Source organism: Microcebus murinus, chromosome 18, assembly GCF_040939455.1.
Source record: "Microcebus murinus isolate Inina chromosome 18, M.murinus_Inina_mat1.0, whole genome shotgun sequence".
Lineage (NCBI taxonomy): Eukaryota > Metazoa > Chordata > Mammalia > Primates > Cheirogaleidae > Microcebus > Microcebus murinus.
In genome coordinates this window covers 8,121,696-8,146,751 of record NC_134121.1, presented here as the reverse complement: position 1 = coordinate 8,146,751, position 25,056 = coordinate 8,121,696, and the positions used below count along the sequence as shown (strand labels likewise).

General features: G+C 52.3%; 1 protein-coding gene across 1 annotated transcript in view; it reads left to right on the top strand.

Moving 5' to 3' along the window:
- MYO15A (myosin XVA) overlaps nucleotides 1-17,278 on the top strand; it is a 57,889-nt gene extending 40,611 nt beyond the window's left edge. The window contains exons 57-66 of the mRNA XM_075993926.1: nucleotides 1,282-1,412; nucleotides 3,280-3,374; nucleotides 3,612-3,689; nucleotides 4,083-4,179; nucleotides 6,776-6,936; nucleotides 8,678-8,811; nucleotides 10,711-10,844; nucleotides 11,236-11,369; nucleotides 13,043-13,183; nucleotides 16,727-17,278. Of these exons, the coding sequence (XP_075850041.1) occupies nucleotides 1,282-1,412; nucleotides 3,280-3,374; nucleotides 3,612-3,689; nucleotides 4,083-4,179; nucleotides 6,776-6,936; nucleotides 8,678-8,811; nucleotides 10,711-10,844; nucleotides 11,236-11,369; nucleotides 13,043-13,183; nucleotides 16,727-16,828 (1,207 nt within the window). The 3' untranslated portion in view covers nucleotides 16,829-17,278. The remainder of the gene's footprint in view (nucleotides 1-1,281; nucleotides 1,413-3,279; nucleotides 3,375-3,611; nucleotides 3,690-4,082; nucleotides 4,180-6,775; nucleotides 6,937-8,677; nucleotides 8,812-10,710; nucleotides 10,845-11,235; nucleotides 11,370-13,042; nucleotides 13,184-16,726) is intronic.
- The last annotated feature ends 7,778 nt before the right edge of the window (nucleotides 17,279-25,056 follow it).

Sequence of the window (25,056 nt, the reverse complement as noted above, 5' to 3'; positions counted from 1 at the left end):
GTTTAAGCAAGAGAGAACTTACTGGTTCATGCAACTGAAAAATCAACGAGTGTATGGCTTCAGGCATAGCTGGATCCAGGTTCCATTAAAAAGCAGGCTTTCTCTGTCTCCTGGTCTTGCTTTCCTCTGTGTTGATACCATTCTCAAGCAGCCTCTCCCACAGGTTGGTAAGGTGGCAGCTGTGGGGAGACATTTCCTCAGCTTGGCAACCCTAGGGAAAGCAAGATTGTTCCAATATTTGCCACAGAAATTCCCAAATCTAGTCTTTTTTTTTGAGACAGAGTCTTACTCTGTGTAGAGTGTAGAGTGCCGTGGCATCAGCCCAGCTCACAGCAACCTCCAACTCCTGGGCTCAAGCGATTCTCCTGCCTTAGCCTCCCTAGGAGCTGGGACTACAGGCACCGCACCTGGCTAATTTTTTCTATTATTAGTAGAGACGAGGTCTCGCTCTTGCTCTGGCTGGTCTTGAACTCCTGAGCTCAAGCTATCCTCCCCCCTCGGCCTCCCAGAGTTCTAGGATTACAGGTGTGAGCCACCACGCCTGGCCCCCAAATCTAGTCTTATTGTCCTGAGTTGGTTGTATGTTCAACCCTGAAGCAACCACAGTGGCTGAAAGGATACAGAGTGCTGATTGGTTAGACGTGGGTCGCGTGGCTGCAGTATTCTAATTGGCCAGACCTGATTCTCATGCCTGTCTCCAAGCCACAGGGATCCAGAGAGGGGTGGGTGGTTTCCCAATGGAAGCCAAATGCTGTCCCTAGACGTCCGTGGCAGTGTGAAGATGAATTGCTATGTTTGGCTCCTGTAGGGCCAGCACACAGTCCGTGCTCAATGTGTGTCCTGCTCCGGGCCACTGGGCCCCCCTCCTGTCCCCATCTGCTCTACCTCCTCACCTGCTCTCCCTCTCCCCAGGAATCTTAGAACCCACTCAGCTCGTCCTCTTGCTCCTCCCAGCCCCAGGCCTTACCTGCCATGCCCTCTGCACAGGCCTAGCAGGTTCCCCTTTGCCTGAAACCTTCCCCAGAGAGGTCCCCTACCTGGGGAAGATGTCCAGGGCCGCATCCCTTTCCTTCCCTATCTCCAACCCTGACTTTCCAGGTAGAATAGACCTGCATGGCTTTGGGGCACACCTACCCTGAGCGCACTGGGCAGGGAGCAGCATCCTCAGGGGACAGGAGCTGCCTAAAAGCTAGAGGCCTCCAGCCCCATCCCAGGAGGCTCCTGGCACACACCCAGTGCTGTGGCCACCTGTGACGTGGCCTCCTGCGTACATCCTTGCAGGGACAGCTGCCAGCGAGGCTGGAGGCTGCTGTACATTGTGGCTGCCTACCACAGCTGCTCTGAGGTCCTCCAGCCACACCTCATTCGCTTCCTCCAAGGCGTGAGCCGGACCCCAGGCCTGCCCTTCCAGGGTGAGGGCCCAGTGAGTGGGGACCCAGGGGTGACGCTGCTCACATGGGGACTGAGTGGGCAGCTGACAGGAGGGGAGCCCAGAGGGCCTGGCCCTTCACAGATGCTGGGTAATGTTTGCTCCCCAACATTTGTGGAGGTCCCACAGGGGCTGGTACGATGGGTTCTGATCTAATGATGGGGTGGCCAGGGAAAGCTTCCTGGAGGAGGTGTTGCCTTGGGTGGGCGGGATTTCCAGGGGGACTGAGTGGCCAGAACCTGGAGTACTGGGGTGAAGCCTGCTGCTCTCTGGCTGCTGGGACTCAGCAGGGGTCTTTCTTTTGTTTTTGAGACAGGGTGTCACTCTTGCTCAGGCTGGTCTCGAACTCCTGAGGTCAAGCGAGGCGTGAGCCACTGCACCCAGCCTCAGCAGGGGTCTTGAATAGATCTGGGCAGGAGTGGGCCCAAAGCCGGTGGTGGAGTCTTGGCCTTTCCCCCTTGTAGTATGGAGGAAGGGACCTCTGAAGCCTTGTTTCCATAGCAACCCCTGGGCACCTGCCCCCAAGAAAGAGGCTAGGGCCCCGGTAATCACCATGGCAGCCATGTAGGGAGGAGATGGGGGACTTCACCCTCCCTGCTTCTAAAGCCTTCGCCATGATTCAAGTAACAAACATTCCCAGGTCCAGGAATGAATAGACCCAGCTCCCCGGGGAAGGGGTCCCAGGTACATGAAGGCAGCAGAATGTGCCCTAGGACTTTTGACCCCCTCCCTAGGGCAGGGTGAGGTCACTGCTTAACCCAGAGAAATGGAGCATTGGTGCTGGGAGGCCTGGGTGAGGGTGGGCAGTGGGTAAGGGGTCCCAGCTGGCAGGGGCAGAGCTGTGTCACCTTGCACGGAGCCTGTTGGGGGCAAGCTCCCCAGTCAGCACCTCAGGGTGACAGCTGTTTCCATGCTCACAGGTAGCCAAGGGGACAGTGGGCTAGACAAAGAGCCCTTACCACATGGGGTGTGAGTTTAAATCCAATTTTTTTTTTTGAGACAGTCTTACTCTGTTGCCTGGGATAGAGTGATGTGGCGTCAGCCTCGCTCACAGCAACCTCTAACTCCTGGGCTCAAAGGATCCTCCTACCTCAGCCTTCCGAGTAGCTGAGACTACAGGCATGTACCACCATGCCAGCTAATTTTTTCTATATATTTTTAGTTGGCCAATTAATTTCTTTCTATTTTTAGTAGAGATGGGGTCTCACTCTTACTCAGGCTGGTTTTTGTTTGTTTTTTTTTTTTTTTTGAGACAGAGTCTTGCTTTGTCACCCAGGCTAGAGTGAGTGCCGTGGCGTCTGCCTAGCTCACAGCAACCTCAAACTCCTGGGCTCAAGCAGTCCTCCTGCCTCAGCCTCCCGAGTAGCTGGGACTACAGGCATGTGCCACCATGCCCGGCTAATTTTTTCTATATGTATTAGTTGGTCAGTTAATTTCTTTCTATTTATAGTAGAGATGGGGTTTCACTCTTGCTCAGGCTGGTTTCGAACTCCTGACCTCGAGCAATCCACCTGCCTCGGCCTCCCAGAGTGCTAGGATTACAGGCGTGAGCCACCGCGCTCGGGCCCGGCCGCTCAGGCTGGTTTTGAATGCCTGACCTTGATCGATCCTCCTGCCTCGGTCTCCCAGAGTGCTAGGATTACAGGCATGAGCCACTGTGCCTGGCTTAAATCCAATTCTTAAACTCCAGCTCTTTCCCTGGGGCAAGTCACTGCCCTTCTCTAACCTCAGCTTCCTCAACTATCAAATGGAGTATAGGGAAGATACAGTGGGCTCACGGCTGGTGGCAAGAGGAGCCCCTTTCTCCCACTGCCTCTCCTGGGCAAGGCCTTGACTCCCTGCCTCTGCAGGGATCGCCAAGGCCTGTGAGCAGAACTTGCAGAAAACCTTGCGCTTCGGGGGCCGTCTGGAGCTCCCTAGCGGCATGGAGCTTCGGGCCATGTTGGTAAGTGTGGATGGGGGTGGCAGGTCAGAATGAAGGGGAGACACAGCCTTGCCCACAGAGCCCGCTGCTGCGTGCACATGCACAGCTCAGGGGCGTGCAGACACGCCCCTGTAAGGGCCAGATGCATGAGTGTTCCTGCACATGCATGCCTGGGGCCCTTGGCTTGGGGACTCCTGCGGCGGGGGATAAGGGCTGTCGCACACCCCAGACCCAGTCTCTGTCTGTCTCCACTGCCAGGCGGGCCGCAGTTCTAAGAGGCAGCTTTTTCTTCTTCCCGGAGGGCTTGAACGTCATCTCAAAATCAAAACGTGCACTGTAAGTGAGGGATCATCTCCTAGGGCAGGCGCTGGAAGGGCAGGGACACCCTACTCTCCGGGCTGTGGGTGGGGCGAGTCCCCAAGGGTGCTGAGCTCCTCTCAGGCTCTCCCAGAGACTCACAAGGCAGGTGAGTACACTGAAGAGCACACTGAGCCTTGGAGAGATTAAGCCCCCAACTCAAGGGCATACTACAAATAAGGGACAAAGGCAGAATCTGAACCCAAGTCCCAGACTCCAAAAGCTGTGTTCTTTCCCTGCACGAGGCTGATTCTGAGCGGGCTCAGGATGCTGTGAAGAGGCTGAGGAACTCTGCATGGGCCTCCTGGGCCTGGGTGGGGCCAGGAGGACAGAAGCCAGGCCCAGCTGGTACAGCCTCACCTTCCACCCCAGGTGGCCCTGGATGTAGTGGAGGAGATCTGTGCTGAGATGGCTCTGACTCGCCCTGAGGCCTGCGACGAGTATGTTATCTTTGTTGTCACCAACAGAGGTGAGTGGCCAGGAGGACTGAGCATGCTGGGTTCATTGCCACCACTGTGCCTTTGGCCATAAGGGCTTCCACCCAGACTTTAAAGTCCAGATCAGGTGACACTTCCTCCAGGAAGCCCCGAGGCTCCCCCTCAGTGTGGAAGGACCTGGAAAAGGACCTCAGTGTGTGCTGAGTGCCTCCAGCCCTTCGTCTACCTTTCTCTGTTTTGTTTTGCGTAAGTGTGTCTCACCCTCCAGACTGGGAGTCTGTGGAGGACAGGGCCCTCTCTCATTCCTGCCATTGCCCTCAGGGCCTGCTCAGTGGGAGGATGCAGGCTTTGCCCTCAAAGCCTATATCCTGGGAAGCTCTTCACTAACTGGCCTGCACTCTCGCCTCTCGGGCCTAACAGTGGCAGCAGGAGCCCCCTCCTGAGGTCTCACTAGGCCCTTCTCTCCAGGGCTCCTAGGACCCTAGGGGACCTTCGAGCAACCCAAAGCCCTTCTGTCTACTGCCTGCCCACTCTAGACCATGGGCTTGCCTCCTGCCACCAGCTGGCCAGCTCCAGCCTCCTCCAGCCAGCTCGCCCCACCTCTGCCTCCGCCCTCAGCTGTGGGGCCTCAGCCCTGCATGCCCAGGTCCAGCTGAGACGCTGGGGGAGGGAATGGCAGGTAACAAGACAGTCCTAATAACTGGCATTTGTTGAACAGATTCTGTGTCTGAGGCACAGATCAAGTCATTTAATTTCATAAGCTCTTCTAATCCCCACAACACCGGTATGAAGTGGAGTCTGCTGTCATCCCCATTTACAGATGGAGAAACTGTGACCTAGGGAGGCTGTATGACTTTTTTTTTGAGATAGAGTCTTGCTTTGTTGCCCAGGCTAGAGTGAGTGCCATGGCGTCAGCCTAGCTCACAGCAATCTCTAACTCCTGGGCTCAAGCAATCCTGCTGCCTCCCAAGTAGCTAGGACTACAGGCATGCGCCACCATGCCCGGCTCATTTTTTTCTATATATATTAGTTGGCCAATTAATTTCTTTCTATTTATAGTAGAGACGGGGTCTTGCTCTTGCTCAGGCTGGTTTTGAACTCCTGACCTCAAGCAATCTGCCCGCCTCAGCCTCCCAGAGTGCTAGGATTACAGGGGTGAGCCACCACGAACAGCCTGTATGAGTTTCTTATTGCTGCTATAACAAATTACCACAAACTTAATGGCATAAGACATCACAAATTTTATTGTCTTACAATTCTAAAAGTCAGGCCAGGTGCAGTGGCTCACACTTGTAATCCCAGCACTCTGGGAAGCCGAGGCGGGAGGATTGCTTGAACTCAGGAGTTCGAGACCGGCCTGAGCAAGAGTAAGACCTTGCAAGAGCAAGACCCCTTCTCTACTGAAAATAGAAAAAATTAGCCGGGCACGGTGGCGCATGCCTGTAGTCCCAGCTCCTCGGGAGGCTGAGGCAGCAGGATCGCTTGAGCCCGTGGCTTTGAGGTTGCTGTGAGCTAGGCTGTCGCCACGTAGGGCAACAGAGTGAGAATCTGTCTCGAAAAAAACAATTCTGAAAGTCAGAAATCCTAAAATGAGAGGGTTGTCAGGGCTGCATTCCTTCTGGATACCCCAGGGGAGAATCTGTTTTCTTGCTTTTTCCAGCTTCCAGATGTCCCCTTCCTCGGCTCCTGGCCGCCTTCTCCCTCTCCCAAGCCAGCAGTGTAGAGTCTTCAAATCTCTGTCTCTCTCCAGCCTCTGGTTCCAGCCCCGCATCCCCGTCTCTGAATCCGATCCTCCCGCCAGCTTCTCGCAAGGCCCCTTGTGCTTGCCTAGGGTGTGCCAGGCAATCCAGGGTCCTCTCCACCTCAGGGTCCTTGACTCAGTCACATGCACAAAGTGCCTTTTCCCGTGGAGGTACCATGTTCACGAGTTCTGGGGCTTAGGACCTGGACATCCTTGGAGGTGCTGTTATTCAGCCTCCCACAGAGCTTAAGTGACTCACCCACCTCACACAGTGGGGATTTGAACCCAGGAGGTGTGGCCTCAGGAGTCTATACTCTTATCACCACACCAAACCCCCCTCATTGGCGCAGGTGTGGGAGGGGTGGCAGAAATGCCAGCGCAGGAGAGAAAGGCTGGAGCCTCTCTCCCGGTCCTCCCCACCCACGCCAGGTACCTGGCGGGAGGTCTCTCCTGGAGGAGGTCTGCAGACAGGCACCCACTGGGTCTCATGGTCTGTGGCCTGTTTTGCTTCTCCTTGTCCCCAGCCTCCTCTGGAAATTGGCTGGACCTTTTCAGAAGATAACACAGAGTGCTTTCCTGGATGCTTGGGGACAGACTACCCTCAAGGCCCTCTTCAGCGTCTCACCCCTCCCTGGGGGGAATGGAGCATTACTTGTAGCTTTGATTGCAGTCATTCCCATCTGTTGTCACCAGCATTTCAGTAAAACATAGGGTGCCCTATTCCCTAAACATGCTTTCCTTTAACAGAGAAGCTGTGTCCCAGATCAGGGAGGTAGGTGGCTTGCCTGAGGTGATGCCTCACCCGGGTGACAGGTCAGGGTCTGCACACATGCTCTGTACAGGCGCACACCGTGCCTCACCCAGCCTGGCCTCCCTGATGTCTGCAGGCCAGCATGTGTGCCCACTTAGCCGCCGTGCCTACATTCTGGACGTGGCCTCAGAGATGGAGCAGGTGGACGGTGGCTACATGCTCTGGTTCCGGCGTGTGCTCTGGGATCAGCCACTCAAGTTTGAGAATGAGCTATACGTGACCATGCACTACAACCAGGTGAGTACTTATGGGCCCTTCTGGGCTTGGGACCTTCTGTGCTTCCCAGGGCCTGTAAGGTCAGACTTCAGAACCTTGACATTTGAGGCCTTCATCATGTATGCTCCATAGGTGTTTTGTAAGAGACAGGGTCTTACTCAGTCACCTAGGCTAGTGTACAGTGGTACGATCATAGCTCACTACAGCTCAAACTCCTGGGCTCAAGTGAAGAGATCCTCCTGCCTCAGCCTCCTGAGTAGCTAGGATGACACACCCAGCTACTTAAAAAAAATTTTTTGGGGGGCCGGGCGCGGTGGCTCATGCCTGTAATCCTAGCACTCTGGGAGGCTGAGGCAGGCAGATAGCTTGAGGTCAGGAGTTTGAAACCAGCCTGAGCAAGAGCGAGACCCCATCTCTATTATAAATAGAAAGAAACTGATTGGCTAGCTAAAGAAACTGATTGGCTAGCTATATAGAAAAAATTAGCCGGGCATGGTGGCGCATGCCTGTAGTCCCAGCTACTTGGGAGGCTGAGGCAGCAGGATTGCTTGAGCCCAGGAGTTTGAGGTTGCTGTGAGCTAGGCTGACGCCATGGCACTCACTCTAGTCTGGGCAACAAAGTGAGACTCTGTCTCAAAAAATAAATTAATTAATTAATTAAATTTTTGTGTGTGTGTGTGGAGATGGGCGTCTCACCATGTTGCCCAGACTGGTCTCAAACTCCTGGCCTCAAGTGATCCTCCTGTCAGGGCCTCCCAAAGTGCTGGGATGACAAGTGTGAGCCACCACTCCTGTGGGCTCACGGGCGTTTCTAACCCCACTGACTCCGCTCCCCTATGGCCTCTTCCGAGCAGTCAAAACACTGTAATCCTCACTTCCTCATTTGTGGGTCTTTGCCCATGCTGTCACTCCAGGACTGTCCCTTCCTGTATCTGGATATCTAAGTCCTCCCCAACAAGGCTACTCATGAATAGCATCTCTTCTGTGAGGCCCTCTCTGAATTCCCCTGTCCTTCTGATTTCTTCTCCTCTGAACATTGGCCTGTCCCTTGCTCAAAGGCCTGAGCAAGGCTTTGCTAATATCGTTGCTCTAGTCTGTGTGTCATCCCCGTCTGAGACTTGGAGGTCCTCTCAGTCAGGATCCCACGTGGAGTTTGCAAATTCTGGGTTCTCCCCTACTGTGCCAATATTTGTGGAAATGCCTTGACAAAAAGCGTGTGTTCTGGTAGAACCAGCGTCAGAAGCTTCAGCAATTCCGCATACACGGTGCGCTCACTTCCCCTTGTGGACACGCGTGTTGCCGCGGAGCCCAGCTGGCCCAGCCCCGCGGCTGGTGCCATGCTACTCAAGGCGAGGCTTGCGACTGGCCAAACCTGGACGCAAACCCTCAAGTCCCGCCTCAGATGACCTGGGTCAGCATCTCTGGGGGCACAGCCCAGCGGTCTGTCTTGGCAAGCCCTCCAGTGACTCGGGGGCATGTTGAGCTTTGAGAACTGCGGGCCTAATGGACACTCGTGCACACTGCAGTGTCCACACTCTGTTTTTACCAGCAGGGCACTGTGGGGACTCTCTCATGGGCTTCAGGGCCACAGCCCTCACAGCTCACTTTCACATTCTTCTGTCGCCCTTCCCCCAAACCCAGGAAAGTGACAGGCTGTTCTGTCCCAGAAGGGGAAGGGGCTGGAATGAATGAACTTGCCCCCTGCCAGCGATTGCTGAGTGTGTGCCTGCCTGGCAGGAGCTCACCCACGTGTTGCCCACAGGTCCTGCCCGACTACCTGAAGGGCTTCTTCAGCAGCGTGCCCGCCCGCCGGCCCAGCGAGCAGCAGCTGCAGCAGGTGTCCAAGCTGGCCGCACTGCAGCACCGTGCCAAGGACCACAGCTACCTGCCCAGCTTGTGAGCACCTGTCTCGGGGGCGAGGACAGGCAACGGCCCTCTCAGCCCAGCCCCCTTTGCTCAGAGCTGGCCGTCCCCAGGCTCTCCTCTTGTATCAGTGAGGCTTTCTGGGAAGGGGCTGTCCTGGCCTGGGGGCTGAAGTCTTCCAGCTAGCCATAGACACTGGGCCCACCTCCCTTCCATGACAAGTTGCTTCTGGCTGGTATTTTTTGCCCAGAGCAAATTCAACGATAAAAAAGCTTTCAGGCCACACATTCCCTGCTGTCCAGGAAATACATGTGGCTCTGCAGAAAGGGCTAGCAACAAACACGTGCACTGTAGTGTTGCCTACAGACAGCAAAAGACTGGACGCAAACTCAGCATCCAACAACAGGGGACTTGTCACGTAAATTATAAGCACTAGACAGCCTTTAAACTGATGTTCTCAAAGGTCGACTAAAGCTTATAGTATAAGTCAGTCATTCTCAAACTTTTGGTCTTCCTATACTCTTGAAAATGGGACCCCCAAAAAGCTTTTGTTTATGTGGGTTGTATCTATTAATGTACTTACCCATTCAAAATTAAAACTGAGAAAAAATTTAAAATATCTATTAATATTCATTTAAAAATAAGAATAATAAGCCCAATACATGTCAGTGTAAATAACATTTTATGAAAAATAACTATTTTCAAAAAAACTTAGAAGAGTGGCACTGTATTACATTTTGCAAAGCTCTCCACTGTCTAACTTCCTAGAGATCTGCCTCTGTGGGGAGACTCTCGCCATCTCGTGTGCCACAGGTATGTCCGTAGCCTCTGGAAAACTCCACTGTGCACTTTTGAGAGAACGAGAGGGGAAAAGGCCAATCACTTCTTAGCATTGTTATGAAAATGGCTTTGACCCCTAGACCCCTGACCACACCTGGAGGTCCCCTGGTGTAAACAGTAGTAAGGTGGTGCCCGGACCGTGCACATCGCGGCGTCTGCGGCATGCTCAGCCTCGGTACGTAAAGCTCTCTGACGTGATCATTTTAAGTGAAAAGAGCAGGAGGCACATGAGGCTATAACCGCAATCCTGGATAAAAATAATCACTGAGTTCTTACTTTTTGCAGGGCGCCCTGCATACTCATTATCTCAGCTATTCCTTCCGACTGCACTTTGTTTCCCCTTTTACAGATGAGAAAACTGAGGCCCAGAAAGGTTATGTGGCTTGCTGAAGCTTATCTTGCTGATGGTGGGGAGGCTGGGTCCAGATGCCAGGCTCTTACCCCAGCAGTGCAAAGAAGGACAGATCTCACCTTGGGGATCTCTTGGCTTTTCTCCGAACCCTTCCCACTACTCCCAAGGTGGCTGGCATGGGCTGGGACTGCTGTTGATATTTTCCCGATGTCTCAAGAGACAAAGGGGCTGCCTGAGGTGGCCAGCATGTACAGGAGAGAAGCGGGGGCAGCGCTTATGGCCAGGGGGGCTCAGCCTGGAGGCCCAGTGCTCCCTGGCCTGGCACTGACCAGCCCTGTGCTGGGTGCTTGCACGCCCTGATGCTTCCCTCACCCATGTGCTTCTCACCCTCTGGCTTGGGCTTCTCCATGGGGGCAGGAGCTGTGAAGGACAAACCCGCCTTGCCCCACCATGCCTCACCGGGCAGCCCAGCTCACTCAGTCACTGTGTGATCTGAGTGTTAGTGAACTCCCCAGAGCCTTTGTTCCCTTAACTGCAAGCAGGGATCCTAGTAGCACTGGCCCAGCGTCAGCGTGCCAGGCACCGTGTGAGCCTTTATACCTTCTACCCATTTCCACTCCCAGCACTTGGTCTTGCAGGGAGGTGCAAAGATCTCGTCTGCTCTGCATAATGCCTGCTGCACAGTGGGGCCTGCATGAGCCTGTGTGCTTGCTCAGGACCCCTTTCTACTCTGCACGCAGGAGGGAGATCCAGGAGTATGTCCCGGCCCAGCTCTACCGCATGGCAGCCAGCTCGACCTGGCTTGACCTGGTCAGCCGGCACCGGCAGCAGACGCAGGCGCTCAGCCCGCACCAGGCCCGTGCCCAGTTTCTGGGTGAGATCTGGGAGCTGGGGAGATAATCGCTGGGGGACTTTGAGAGGAGGGAGTCCTGGAGGATGGGATGGAGGCATCTGTTTCTTTGCACAAAGGCATTTTTGGGGCCAGCCAAGCTGAGCACCTGCCTGGAGAGAATGCCTTTTTAAAATGTTCATGAAGATGGCCCCCTAGGCTCAGGTGGCCCTGGGTGGAGGGAGAAGAGCCGGGAGCAGGCCTAGAGGAAGAGGCCTCGACAGGGGAGGCCAAAATGTGGAAGGAGACCCAGACCAAGGGCCCCCGCACCTGATAAGGGCCAGGGAAGATGTGGGCTGCAGGTTGGCTGTGTTAGGGCTGTGACTGTCACCGGTGAGCCCTGCCTGGCATGGTAACTGCCCTCTTCTCCACTCAGGCCTCCTCAGTGCCTTCCCTATGTTTGGCTCCTCCTTCTTCTTCGTCCAGAGCTGCAGCAACATTGCCGTGCCGGCCCCCTGCATCCTTGCCGTCAACCACAACGGGCTCAACTTCCTCAGCACTGACACCCACGTGAGTGGCCTCTGCCTGGCATTGCCATCACCACCCTGTGTCCACTGACCCCCCACCCCTCGGAGGGGCCGAGATCTCCAGCTGCGGAAATCCAGCTCCACCGCTTACCACCTGCATGATCCTGGGCAAGGCTCTCCCCTCTCTGAGCCTCAGTTTCCTCGCCTGGAAGACAAGGATAATAGTTAAAACCCCCCAGAGCTGTTGTAAAGGTGAAACCACAGAAAACACATACTGAGCACTCATACAACGAGTGTATAAGTCTGATCAGGCTGCCAGAGCAAAATACCGCAGACTCGGTGGCTTAAACAACAGAAGTTTATTTCTCACAGTTCCGGAGGCTGGAACTGTGGAACGCCAAGGTCAAGGTGTCGGCAGGGTGGGTTTCTTCCTTGGTTTGCAGACAGTCGTCTTCTCACTGTGTCCTCACACCAGCTTTCCTCCATGTGTGCACACCCCTGGAGTCTGTGTGTGTCCAGATTTCCTCTGTGAGGACACTCGTCATGTTGGATTCGGGTCCTCCCTCACAGCCTCCTTTTGACCTAATCACCTCTGTTAAAGGCCCTATCTCCAAATACAGCCACCTTCTCAGGTCCTGTGGTAGGACTTCAAGACATGAACTTGGTCAGGAGGGAGACCGAAATTCAGCCCATAACAGATAGGACCTGTTACCCTGTTTCTTAGTTTTTGCTCCCAAAAGTAGACTCTGAGACAGAGATTCCAGGGCAAGTGGTTGATTTGGAGTTGATTCTAGGAAACGCTGGAGTGGGGAAGTGAGACAGGGAAGGGACAGAGCCAGTGAAGGGCATGTTACCAAGCAAGCTGCCGATGTGAGCAGCTAGAGGGCAGTTCAGCTGGGGAGCCCTGGGAGACAGCCTAGAACATTCCTATTCTCTCGGGGCGAGGGAGCTGGGTGTCTGTCCACCACTCCCCACACATCCTTGTCAAGGGCTTCTTCTGGGGGATTTAACTCGCCCTCATTCTGACCTCCCTCCCTGTGTTCTGAGTTGGCTTCCTGGGCCAGAGAGGTGCAGGTGTTCACAATAAGCAGCTCTGGGCCGGGCGCGGTGGCTCACGCCTGTAATCCTAGTACTCTGGGAGGCCGAGGCGAGAAGATCGCTCAAGGTTAGAAGTTCAAGACCCAGTCTTGAGCAAGAGTGAGACCCTGTCTCTACTAAAAATAGAAAGAAATTAGCTGGACAACTAAAAATATATAGAAAAAATTAGCCGGGCATGGTGGCGCATGCCTGTAGTCCCAGCTACTCAGAAGGCTGAGGCAGAAGGATTGCTTGAGCCCAGGAGTTTGAAGTTGCAGTGAGCCAGGCTGACGCCACAACACTCTAGCCTGAGCAACAGAGTGAGACTCTGTCTTAAAAAAAAAAAAAGAAGCAGCTGTGTTGTGAGGGTCAAGGTGCCAACAGCACCCACTCTACCTCTATATCCTGAGCATTTAGGGCAATGCCTGGCACCCTGTGGGTACATTGTCTGTATATGTTCAATCATTTTCACAGGTGAGGAAACTGAGCTCCAGAGGGGTAAAGTGATTTGCTCAAGGTCACACAGCAAGTCAGTGGGGGAGCTGGTCCTTGATCCGGTCTGATTTGCAGGGGAAGGGCAAGGGCGGCTGAGACTGTCCCCACTACAAGCCTATCTGGTCCCTCTGCCCCCACTTCCAGGAGCTGATGGTGAAGTTCCCCCTGAAGGAGATCCAGTCAACACGGACCCAGCGGCCCACAGCCAACTCCAGCTACCCCTATGTGGAGATCGCGCTGGGGGACGTGGTGGCCCAGTGCACCATGCAGCTGCAGCTGGAGCAGGTGAGCACAGCCCCTCACTGCCCAGTCCGCCCCCCCACGCTCTGCTCTGGGCCTGGCTCCAAGATAGCCCAGATCCCTGCTGTGCCCCAAGGAGCATCCAACCAGTGCACGGGGCAGAACCAACCCCAACACAGCACAGAACTGCCAGTCAGTATGGTGGTCTTCCAGGGAAGCAGCTTGGTAGTGGGAACATAGGAATGGGCCCAGGTAGTTTGCACAATAGCGAGGAGTTAGATGGGGTGCTGGGGAGACAGGACCAGTAAAGGGGAGATCTTGGAGCTCTTTGAATGTGAAGCTAAGAATTTGGGGCTTTCTCTTGAGGGCACTAGGGAACCATAGAATGTTGGTGACAGAAAAAGGACTTAGGTTTGAGGAAGTTCACCTAGGCTGAGGTGTGGAAGCTGAATTGTGGGCCCTGGGATTGACAGTGGGGAAACTGCCATGTGACAGACAGCAAAACAGCCCCACCTGCCCTGTGCATTTTCCTGTTTGCAGCAACTGTGGCTGCTACTTAAAAGGCACGGATGATCCCCTAAGCTCCTGTCTAAGTCTCGCAGCCCACCAGGGGAAGGGCAGGACCAAAGTTTTCACCCCACTGAAGAGACAGGACTGAGCCCCAGAGAAGGGGCAGAGTTGGAGCTGAGGATCACACAGGCATGGCATCCCCCTCAAGGTCTGGGCCCAGCACTACCTGCCATGACAGGGCCTGCCTTGGAAGGGCTGATTTCCCAGGGCAAGAGAGAGGGGCTTCCACTTCCCCAGCCCTGCCTCCGAGGGACAGGACCAGAACAAAGCCCCCATGGCCCCTCATGCCCCTGGGAGAATCTGTGACTTGGGTCCAGGCTCCCAACCCACTTTCCAGCACACCCCCATCTGCCCCTGCTGGGGGCCGGCCACCCTGATCCCTGTCTCCCAGCAGCCTTGGGCTCCTGGCCTACCCTGTTTCCCAGAAGCCACCTCCCCAAGCTCCTGCAGCCGTGCTTTTGTGTCCTTCCCCACTCCTGGGACCAGTCCAGCTGTTCATTCTTTGGCTGTGCTTCTGGTGCTGCCTCTCCTGACAATCTGTAAATGCTGCTGAGTCTGGGCCTCTCCCCCTGGGCAGCCTATTTGGCCCTGAGGCTCTCACCACCCCCATACTTGTGTCTCCTGGCCTGAACCCCTGAGCTCCAGGCTCCCTCAGCATCTCCCTTGGAGACCAACAGTCCTTTCCGCCTTACCTCCCGATCCTCCCAGGCATTCAGGCCCTAAACCGGGGAGCCCCCCCCCACCCCTTTCCCCTCTGCTCACAGGCTCCAAGCCATCCTGGCCTCTTCCGGCTCCCTTCTGCTGAGCTTGCCCTTCCCCTCCCTGCCCCAGGGCCTTTGCACTCATTGTCGCTTCGGCCTGGAATGCTCTTCCCTGATTTATCACAGGGCTCTCACTCTCTCCCTTTATTTGGGTTACAGCACAAATGTGACCGCTTTCTAGAAGCCTGTCCTCCTCCCTAATAACTCACAATCTTTGCCTTGGTAGCCCTTATTATGCTTTGCAAATCATTTAGTTATTTGTTTACTTATCATTTGTCGCTACCACCAGAATATCAGCTCCAGGAGGGCAGGCCTGTGTCCATCTTGTTCATGCTGTGTCCACAGCACAGTACCTGGCACACCTAGATGCTCAGTGCATGTTTGTTGCATGCATGGGTGGACTGGAGACGGGGCTTCTCTCTCTCTGTTGCCTGCGCTGGAGTGCAGTGGCATCGTCATAGCTCACTGAGTAGATGGATGGATAGATTGATGAGGGCCTTTTTGGCTTCCCCACCTCCTTACAGCACCCCCTGACCTCTTTATGCTGCTGCCTCTGCCTCTGGCCTGCATATGTGGGGGAAATGCATTTGTTTATTCATTCATTCCACCCATAACCACTGAGCATCTCTGTGTAGCAGCCTCTGCATTGGCTGCAGGGATACTGAAGTAACTGAGACCCCCCCTCAACCCTGACCCTCACAGGGCCCCAAGTCTCAGATATGAAAGAATCTCTCCAATAAACCATGATCAATGCTAAGCTGAGCCATCTGGGAGATAATCAGGGAGGGCTTCCAGGAGGAGGTGACATCTGACTACAGCAGTGTTACAGCCAACAGATCTGGGTCTCCATACTGCCCACCTCTGACAGGCTATGTGAGGGGATCTCAGGGCATCCCTGCTTCTCATTGGGCCTCAGTTTTTTGAGATACCCTCTCAAAAAAATAAAAATAAAAAAGATGGACAATCTTCCTCTCCAGCCAGTCCTTTGCCTACCCACATGCTGTTGTGTTCCAGGCCTTGCTGGGATTGTTGCTCCATTTGACAGCCCAGGAATTCAAGACCAGCCCGGAAAATAAAGAGAAAAAATTTAAAAATTAGCTGGGCATGGTGGTGTGCACCTGTAGTCCCAGCTACTCAGGAAGCCAAGGCAGGAGGATCGCTTGAGTCCAGGAGTTGGAGGCTGCAGTGAGTGAGCTATGATGATGCCACTGCACTCCAGACTAGGCAACAGAGATAGAAACCTTGTCTCAAATTTTAAAAAAGGCTGGGTGTGTTGGCTCATGCCTGTAATCCTAGCGCTCTAGCAGGCTGAGGCGGGAGGATTGCTTGAGCTCAGAAGTTTAAGACCAGCCTGAGTAAACAGCCAGACCCCATCTCTGCTAAAACTAGAAAAAATTACGTGGGCAACTAAAAATAGAAACAACAACAAAAAAATTATCCAAGTGTGGTGGCGCACGCCTGTAGTCCCAGCTACTCGGGAGGCTGAGGCAGCAGGATCGCTTGAGCCCAGGAGTTTGAGGTTGCTGTGAGCTAGGCTGACACCGCAGCACTCAACTCTAGCTGAGCAACAGAGTGAGGCTCTGTCTCAAAAAAAAAAAAAAAAGAAAAGAAAAGAATAAAATAAAGCTCTCAGGACAAGGCCTAGCATACAATTAATGCTTGGTAAGTGCTGCTGCCTTTTATTCTTTTGGAACAGGAAATCCCGGGGGGGGGGGGGGGGGGCTGGGTGCGGTTCCCACACTGGCCTTGGTCTGGGAACCACACTCATAGATCAATTTTCTGCAATTCCCTGTCCCCTTCCAATCACTGCCCATCCTAGGCTGTGGGTGCCAGGTGGTAACCATGGCAACACTTATTAGAAACTTACCATTTATTGATGGAACTAATATATTTTTTAATCTAAAGGATTCACATGTACTGAAACCTTACTGAATCCTCACCACAGCCCTGTGAGGCAGGCCCTGGTAAATCGAGACCCTACAGAAGAGGCCACTGGGGCTCAGAGTGGTGAAGTGACGGGCCTGGGTTGTGGGCAGCAAAGCCTCCAGATGCACTTCATCTCCTGCTTGTTATCCCTCCTGGCCTGCACACAGCCTGCGCTCCCGCCGTCCAGCTCCTCACACTTATCCCAGGCCATGGGGGAGGTGCGGACCAGGGTCTCTGCTTCTCTCCCAACCACATCCGTTCTGCATGTCCCACCCCAAGGTGAGAGCTGAGGAAGTGTTGAGTGGGCATGGACTCTAACTGTCACCTGCAGGGTCTGGAACTGTGTCGAGTGGTGGCCGTGCATGTGGAGAATCTGCTCAGTGCCCGTGAGAAGCGGCTCACGCTGCCTCCTAGCGAGATCACCTTGCTCTGATGCAGCCCTCAGCCCTCTAGCTGCCTTCTGCCAGAAGACTCACTGTGTGGCTTCAGGGGAGTCACGGAAACTCTTTGGACTGGTGACCCCTGTAAGGGGCCAGAACCTTGGGGGAGACCAAGAGGAGGCAGGAGGTGCAACCCAAGAGGACTGATCCGGAGTTGAGATGGAATAGCAGTATCCAGACTTGGGTCAAATAGCAAGAGGAACTTTCAAAGGCTGGCCCTTGGGTCCTCCTACCATGGACCCACTATAGATTCTGCCTCGGCCTCCCACCTAATGGCAGGGAAGCCCCACACCAGTGACCCAGATGAACTGGACTCTGCATTTGGGTTACTCAGGGTCTGATGTTTGATTCTGCTCCAACTCCACATCCCAGTCCCCATGTGTCCTCCTTAGGTGCCCCTCCTTGTGCTGCTTCTCAGCCTGGATTCATGGTCCTTGGTTATTTCTGTGCAAATAAACAGTGTGCCTGGCATCCACTTCCTCTGAGGAGTTGTTAAGTGGCTTGAAAACAAGCCTGAGGGAGGAGGCAGGAATTGCAGTTGTGCCCCTGACTCACTACCTATGAGCAGAGCTTCCAGCGGAGACATCTGCCCTCATCTCTCCCTGCAGGCCTCTGGCCCCCCACTTCACACTCCGTGGGTAGCCCCAACCACAGGCCCCCATCACTTGATGGGCTATACAAGATTTTGTTTTCTTTTTTGTTTAAGACAGAGTCTCACTGTGTTGCTCAGGCTAGAGTGCTGTGCCATTAGCCTAGCTCACAGCAACCTCAGACTCCTTGGCTCAAACCATCCTCCTGCCTCAGCCTCCCGAGTAGCTGGGACTACAGGCATGTGCCACCATGTGCCACCTGGCTAATTATTTTTTTATATATATTTTTAGTTGGCCGATTCATTTCTTTCTGTTTTTTAGTAGAGATGGGGTCTCGCTCTTGCTCAGGCTGCTTTTGAACTCCTGAGCTCAAGCGATCCTCCCGCCTCAGGCTCCCAGAGTGTTAGGATTACAGACGTGAGCCACCACACCCGGCCGTGATGGGCTATACAAGGTTTTAAAGTGGTGTAGTGGTGGCCGGGGCACAGTGGCTCACACCTGTAATCCTAGCACTCTGGGGGCTGAGGCGGGAGGATCACTTGAGCTCAGGAGTTCAAAAGCAGCCTGAGCAAGAGCGAGACCCCATCTCTACTAAAAAACAGAAATGAATCGGCCAACTAAAAATATATAGAAAAAAATAATTAGCCGAGCATGGTGGTGCATGCCTGTAGTCACAGCTACTCGGGAGGCTGAGGCAGGAGGATGGCTGGAGCCCAGAAGTCTGAGGTTGCTATGAGCTAGGCTGACGCCACGGCACTCTAGCCCAGGCAACACAGTGAGACTCTGTCTCAAACAAAAAAAAAAGAAAGTGGCTTAATGATGAGAGGGAGCAGTTTGGGAAAAGGTTTCCCAGAGAATGGAACATTAGCATTGGGTTTTGAAGGATGAGCAGGAATTTGCTAAGGACAGGTGGAAGAGAGGCGGAAAATTGTGTTTGTTCCCTGCTGTATCCCCCAGAGCCTAGGATGATACCTAACACAAAGTAGGCACTCAAAAAATACTTGTCACATGAATGAAAAAATGAATGTTAATGGAAAGTGATGGTGCTTTGGGGAGCTTTCCAGGCTACATTACGGATTTAGGTACTGTGTTTCCTCGAAAATAAGACAGGGTCTTATATTTACTTTTCCTTAAGAAGGCACCCTAGGGCTTATTTTCAGGGGATGTGTTATTTTTTTAAGCATGGTACAACAATCTACATTTATTCAAATATAGTTAAGTCGTCGTCTTCTGGAACATCATCATAGCTCTCCAAAGCCCGAATTCCATCCTGAATTTCTTCCGACTCTATTTCCTTTAGAACCATTGGCCCCAATCTCTCATGTTGAGCAATAGAGCTCTCATGGGGCAGATGAGAAGGGCTGCTCGTCTTCTTTCCCACTCTGCAATGAAATGCATGGGTTGTGCAGATACGCCCATCACTAGGTCTTATTTTTGGGGTAGGGCTCATATTGCGAAAATGCTTAGAAATCCTGCTAGGGATTATTTTATGGGTAGGTCTTATTTTCGGGGAAACATGGTAGGATTTCATTCCAGGAAGGTTTTCTGGTGGGGGTGGGGATGGGGGTGGAGCAACCTGCACAGATTGTACTTTGCCATTCTGAACACAGAGCAGAAAGCAAATATAGGAGATGGGGAGACCAGGGGAGGCTGCTGCAGTGTTAGCAGGGAAGCTCTGTCATGGACTGGTGGTGACAAGAGTGGGGAGAAGCTTGTAACTTGGGACAGATTTAGGAGGTCCAGCTGGCAGATAGGGGGTCAGTCAGACTATCGTGGGATGGGAAGGATCAAGAAAGAGCTCCTGATACAAATGACAAACAGCCGCCCCACTTTTTACCACTGCCTTGGGTTAGCTCTCCCCAGAAGCAGACCCTGAGGTGAGCGAAGTGGGGAAGGTGCCAGAAAGAGTATGTCATCAATAAAGTTGCCACTGCTGTGAGGTCTGTGCCTCGAGGTGGCTCACCTGGCTGGCCCCTGGGGTTCTGCCTGCAGCCCTGGTGCCCCACTCAGTGTGGGCACCACATAACAGGGTGCAACTGGGCTCCAACGCAAGGCAGCCCTGAGGCCTCCCCTCTGCTCCTCTGTTTCTGAAAGTGTGTGATCAAATATGAGGGCGGGGGAGTTAGGCTCATTAATTACATTTGCCCTGAAAGCCTTTCCCTAGTCAAGCTAAACTGTGAGGCTCAGGGAAGGATGATACGGCAAAGAGTGAAAACAAGTGGGCTGCAGTGTGAGTGACGCCACATAGAAGTGGCTCCTCCAGGTTGAGGGGCTCCACGTGGGGCTGAGAGAAGCCTACCCGGGAGAACCTGGACAGATGGTGAATCTGTGCGCTAAATAAGTGACGGAGGTCCAAGTTTTGAGGTAGTTTGTTACACAGCCCTGGATAACCAGATATCAGGACTTTTGGATTACAAGACCCTGGGCCTTAAGCCATAAGCTTGTTTTAACAGCTCTTCTGTTGACTCTGTGGCGGTCAGAAAGGCTGAGCTCTCCTAAGAGAAGGTAACAGTTCCCATGAGGCAGACAGTGGGAAGAGTCATAGGTACCAGAAGAGTTAAAGACACTCTAGGGGTACCACATTGGGCCCCCTGTGTGGGCCAAGGCCTGGAAATAGAGGTAGATGTGGGAAACCCAGAGCAGAGGGGACCAGAACCTGGGTTCAGAGCCCATTGTGGGATGAGAATAGAGGAGAAATGTCTGGGTGGCATAGGAGCCTGAAGACATCAATTCATGAAAGCTTGGGGTCCTAGATGGGTATGGCAGGATGCCCTACGATTCTGGGGCACTGAAAAGTAACCAGAATGATTGCAGTGCTGCCTCCATGTGGGATAGGGGGCTTTGCTTGGCCAGATTCCAGTGTCCACATATCTAGCCCCCAGCCTCTTCCTGCCCTGGGGTGCCTCTCCCTCCTGCCCAGGACCCACAAACCTCTTAAGGGAATCTTGGTCTGGTGGTTGAAGACCCACACCATGGAGCCACAGAAGCCTGTGTTCAAATTCCACTTTTGTTTGCTGATTAGTTGTGTGGACTTGGGCAAATTGCTGGCCCTTTCTGAGCCTCTGCTTCCTTCTTTGTAAACCTGAAGCACTGACAGAGGCTTTAGGGAAAGTGCTTCCTAAGTAGTCCTATGTCCAGCATGGGATGCAAATGGATGCCTGAGGTGGACACACATTTTTAAAAAGCTAATTTTATCAAGTTTTTACTATGTGTCAGGCTCAGTACATAATACTAATTCATTTAATTCCCAAACATCCCAAGAAGGTGGATACTGTTATTATCAGTATTGTATATATGGAGAAACTGAGACCCAGAGAGGTGAAAAAACTTGTCCAAGGCCACACAGCCAGTATGTGGCATAGTGAAGATCCAAACCCAGACAGCCTGGCTCTAGAATCTATGCTCAGAGTCTCAGGGGGCCTGATTCAAGAGCATGCAGTCAGGGAAGAACACATGGAAGCTTCTGATGCAGTGTCTGGGATGGGAGGAGCTGCCTCAACCTAGTGACACATTCTTGAACAGATAAGCAGAGCTGGGCTCAACGGGAGTCTATGGGAGGGTTTTCTTTTCTTTTTTTTAATGGGAGGGTTTTTTTTTTTTCCGGCATATTATGGGGGTACAGATTTTAAGGTTTCAATAAATGCCCATTTCCCTCCCTCCCCCCACAAGTCTGAGTCTCCATCATGACCATCCCCCAGATGGTACACATCTCACTCATTATGTATGTATATACCCGACCCCCTCCCCCCTCCCCCCTGCCCAATACCCTATTACTGTAGTACCTATGTGACCACTTAGGTGCTGCTCAGTTAATACCAATTTGCTGGTGAGTATATGTGGTGCTTGTTTTTCCATTCTTGGGAAACTTCACTTAGTAGTATGGGTTCCAGCTCTAACCAGGAAAATATAAGATGTGCTATGTCACCATTGTTTCTTAGAGCTGAATAGTACTCCATGGTATACATATACCACATTTTATTAATCCATTCTTGGATTGATGGACACTTGGGCTGTTTCCACAGCCTTGCAATTATGAATTGTGCTGCTATAAACATTCGAGTGCAGGTGTCTTTTTTGTAGAGTGTCATTGGATCTTTTGGGTAGATGCCCGGCAATGGGATTGCTGGATCAAATGGTAGAATCACTTGTATCGCTTTAAGGTATCTCCATATTGCTTTCCACAGAGGTTGAACTAGTTTGCAGTCCCACCAGGAGTGTAGGAGTGTTCCTCTCTCTCCGCAACCACACCAGCATTTATTGTTTGGAGATTTTTTGATAAAGGCCATTCTCACTGGAGTTAAGTGATATCTCATTGTGGTTTTGATTTGTATTTCCCTGATAATTAGAGATTTTGAGCATTTTTTCATATGTTTGTTGGCCATTCTTCTGTCTTCTTTAGAAAAGTTTCTGTTCAAGTCCTTTGCCCACTTTTTAATGGGGTTATTTGATTTTTTCTTGCTGATTTTCGTGAGTTCTAAGTATATTCTAGTTATCAGTCCCTTATCGGATGCATAGGATGCAAAAATGTTCTCCCATTCTGTAGGTTGTCTGTTTACTTTCATGACTATTTCTTTGGCTGTGCAGAAGCTTTGTAGTTTGATCATGTCCCATTTATTTATTTTTGTTGCTGCTGTGATTGCCTTTGGGGACTTCTTCATAAACTCTTTGCCCAGGCCGATGTCTAGGAGAGTGTTTCCAACTTTTTCCTCTAGAGTTCTAATAGTTTCATACCTTAGGTTTAAGTCTGTTATCCAACGTGAGTTGGTTTTTGTGAGAGGTGAAAGGTGTGGGTCCTGTTTTAGCCTTCTACAGGTGGCTATCCAGTTTTCCCAGCACCATTTATTGAAAAGGGATTCTTTTCCCCAGTGTATATTTTTGTCTGCTTTGTCAAAGATTAGATGGCTATATGAGGATGGTTTTATATCAGGATTCTCACATCTGTTCCACTGGTCATATTCCTATTTTTGTGCCAATACCATATTAATTACTACAGCTTTGTAGTATAGTTTGATATCTGGCATATTAATACCTCCCATTTTGTTTTTGTTGCCTAGAATTGCTCTTGATATTCGGGGTCTTCTTTGGTTCCATACAAAGCGTAAAATTATTTTTTCTATATCTGTGAAGAATGCTGATGGGATTTTAATAGGTATTGCATTGAATCTGTAGATCAGTTTGGGTAGTATAGACATTTTGATGATATTGAGTCTGCCGATCCACGAGCATGGTATGGATTTCCATCTGTTTACATCCTCTGCTATTTCCTTCCTCAGTGTTTCATAGTTCTCCCTGTAGAGGTCTTTTACATCCTTGATTAAGTATATTCCTAGGTACTTTAATTTCTTTGTTGCTATTGTGAAGGGAATTGAGTCTTTGATTTGGTTCTCAATTAGATTGTTGTCGGCGTATATGAATGCCTCTGATTTCTGTGTATTGATTTTGTATCCTGAGACTTTACTAAATTCATTGATCAGTTCCAGGAGTTTCTTGGTTGAATCTTTGGGGTTTTCTAGATACAATATCATATCATCAGCAAACAGTGAAAGTTTGATCTCTTCTGCCCCTATTTGGATACCTTTGATTCCATTTTCCTATCTGATTGCTGTAGCCAAGACTTCCAGCACTATGTTGAACAGAAGTGGAGATAGTGGGCAGCCTTGTCTGGTTCCAGTTCTAAGTGGGAATGATTTCAATTTTTCCCCATTCAGTATGATGTTGGCTATGGGTCTGTCATATATGGCTTGTATCATTTTTAGGTATGTCCCTTCTATGCCTATTTTCTTAAGTGTTCGTATCATGAAAGGGTGTTGAATTTTGTCAAAAGCTTTTTCTGCATCTATTGAAAGAATCATGTGGTCTTTGTTTTTTATGGGAGGGTTTTCTGATTAAAATAATGAGCACCCTGACAAGCAGGTGTGTGAGCAGAGTCTGATGCTGCCTTATTGGAGAACAGGAGATTAGAGGGCACAGGGCTTCTGAAGGGCCTGAGCCCTCACATCCAAACCGCCTATCATACAGGCAAGGGGGCCTTGCCCATGTGTTCACATAATATGGGTCAGGCAGAACTGGGGCCAGAGCCCAGGCCACCTGGCCTTGGACTTACCCACTGGTCACCTTCTCACTGCCTGCAACTGCCTTCCTACCACCACCACCTGCATCCCACTAGACTGTGCCAAGAAAGGGCAGGTGCCAAATTTACTGTAGGCTTCATGCCTGCCCCATTTTCCATCTGCATGTACTGTTGCAGAGGAAAGAGGGTGGCCAGGCAGGGAGCCTGGGGACAGAAGCCAGGGTCTCAGCTGTCTGGGCTTTCTCATCCCACAGGGCCTGCTGGCCTGGCTGTGCCAAGTTACTACACAACCCCCACTTTCCAACAGAGACTGGTGGGACCCTTAGTTTACAGATGGGGAAACTGAGACCCAGACTTGCAGTCGGCAATCCCTTCTGTTTAACACACGGCTGCATTTCATCCTCACACGGATCATAGGAGGTGGGTACTAAAGTTATCCCCGTTATACAGACCAGAAGAGTTAAGTTCAGAGAGGGGAAGTCACTTGCCTAGGGTCGTACATTCCACCATGAAATCAAGATTCAAACCCACGTCTGTCAGAGTCCTGTGCTTTTGGCCTGACAAACTGGGGTGGGGGCCCCTGGCAAAATGGCCAGGGATGTGGGGCAGTCACAATGGCCAGATCTAAGATGCACTTCCTTTCAGTGGGAATTTGGTAAAGTTGTAGACGGAGGTGAGCTGAGCCTCAAAAAATCAAAACGAATAAGATGGGTGATAGGAAACTGGTATTTCACCTGGCAGAAACAGCCTGGGCAAAGGCTTGGAGGTGACAAGCATTTGTAGAAATGGCAGTGTAAAGGATCAGGCTGGGGCTTAATGTGCGCGTTGAGAAGGGAGAGGAGGCAAGGCCGGAAGGGTCTTCAACAAAGGCCTGGAGCTCCAGGCAAAGCGGTTGAAATCTATGCTGGGGAGCTATGGGAAGTTTTCGAGCGGAAACCCCTGCTTGTTGGAGCCGCGCGGAGCATCCTGCACGCTGTGCCCTCGGCCTCAAAACTTTTCAATTGTCTCTGGCCATAGTCTATAGGTTAGCCTTATCCGAGCGCCTGTTTGTTTCTCTGAGATTTTTCCGTCACTGCCGGAAGAAATACCCCTACACCCATCTGCAGCACCAAGCAGCAGCGACGCCAACCCCGGCACGTCCCCGCGGCCGCGCACGCGCTCGCTGCCACCGGGACGTGACTCGTGGAACGTCCGCTCCGAGCTGCGGCGGCGGCGGCGGCGGGCTGGGGGTGGAGGGGGATCCGACGACGTGCGTCCCGCTTCTGCGGCTGTCGCTATCTGGGCTCGAAGGGGGGCCCTCTGCGCTCGGCCCCGCAGTTTGGGAAGTTCCTGCGTTTGGGGGGAAGTTTCCTTAGGCGTCCTGAGGGGTTTCCTCCGGTAGGGTTTCCGTTCGGGCACTTTTTTAGCCACCCACTTACCCTTTAGGGGTCCTCGCTGCACTCCACGCCGCTAATTAAGTGACGGACGCAGTAGCCAGGGAGACTGCCTGATTGACAGGCATAATTACCAACCGACTTCTGGAAACTGTAGTTTGGGCCCGCCCGGCGCGTGGCCGGCGGCC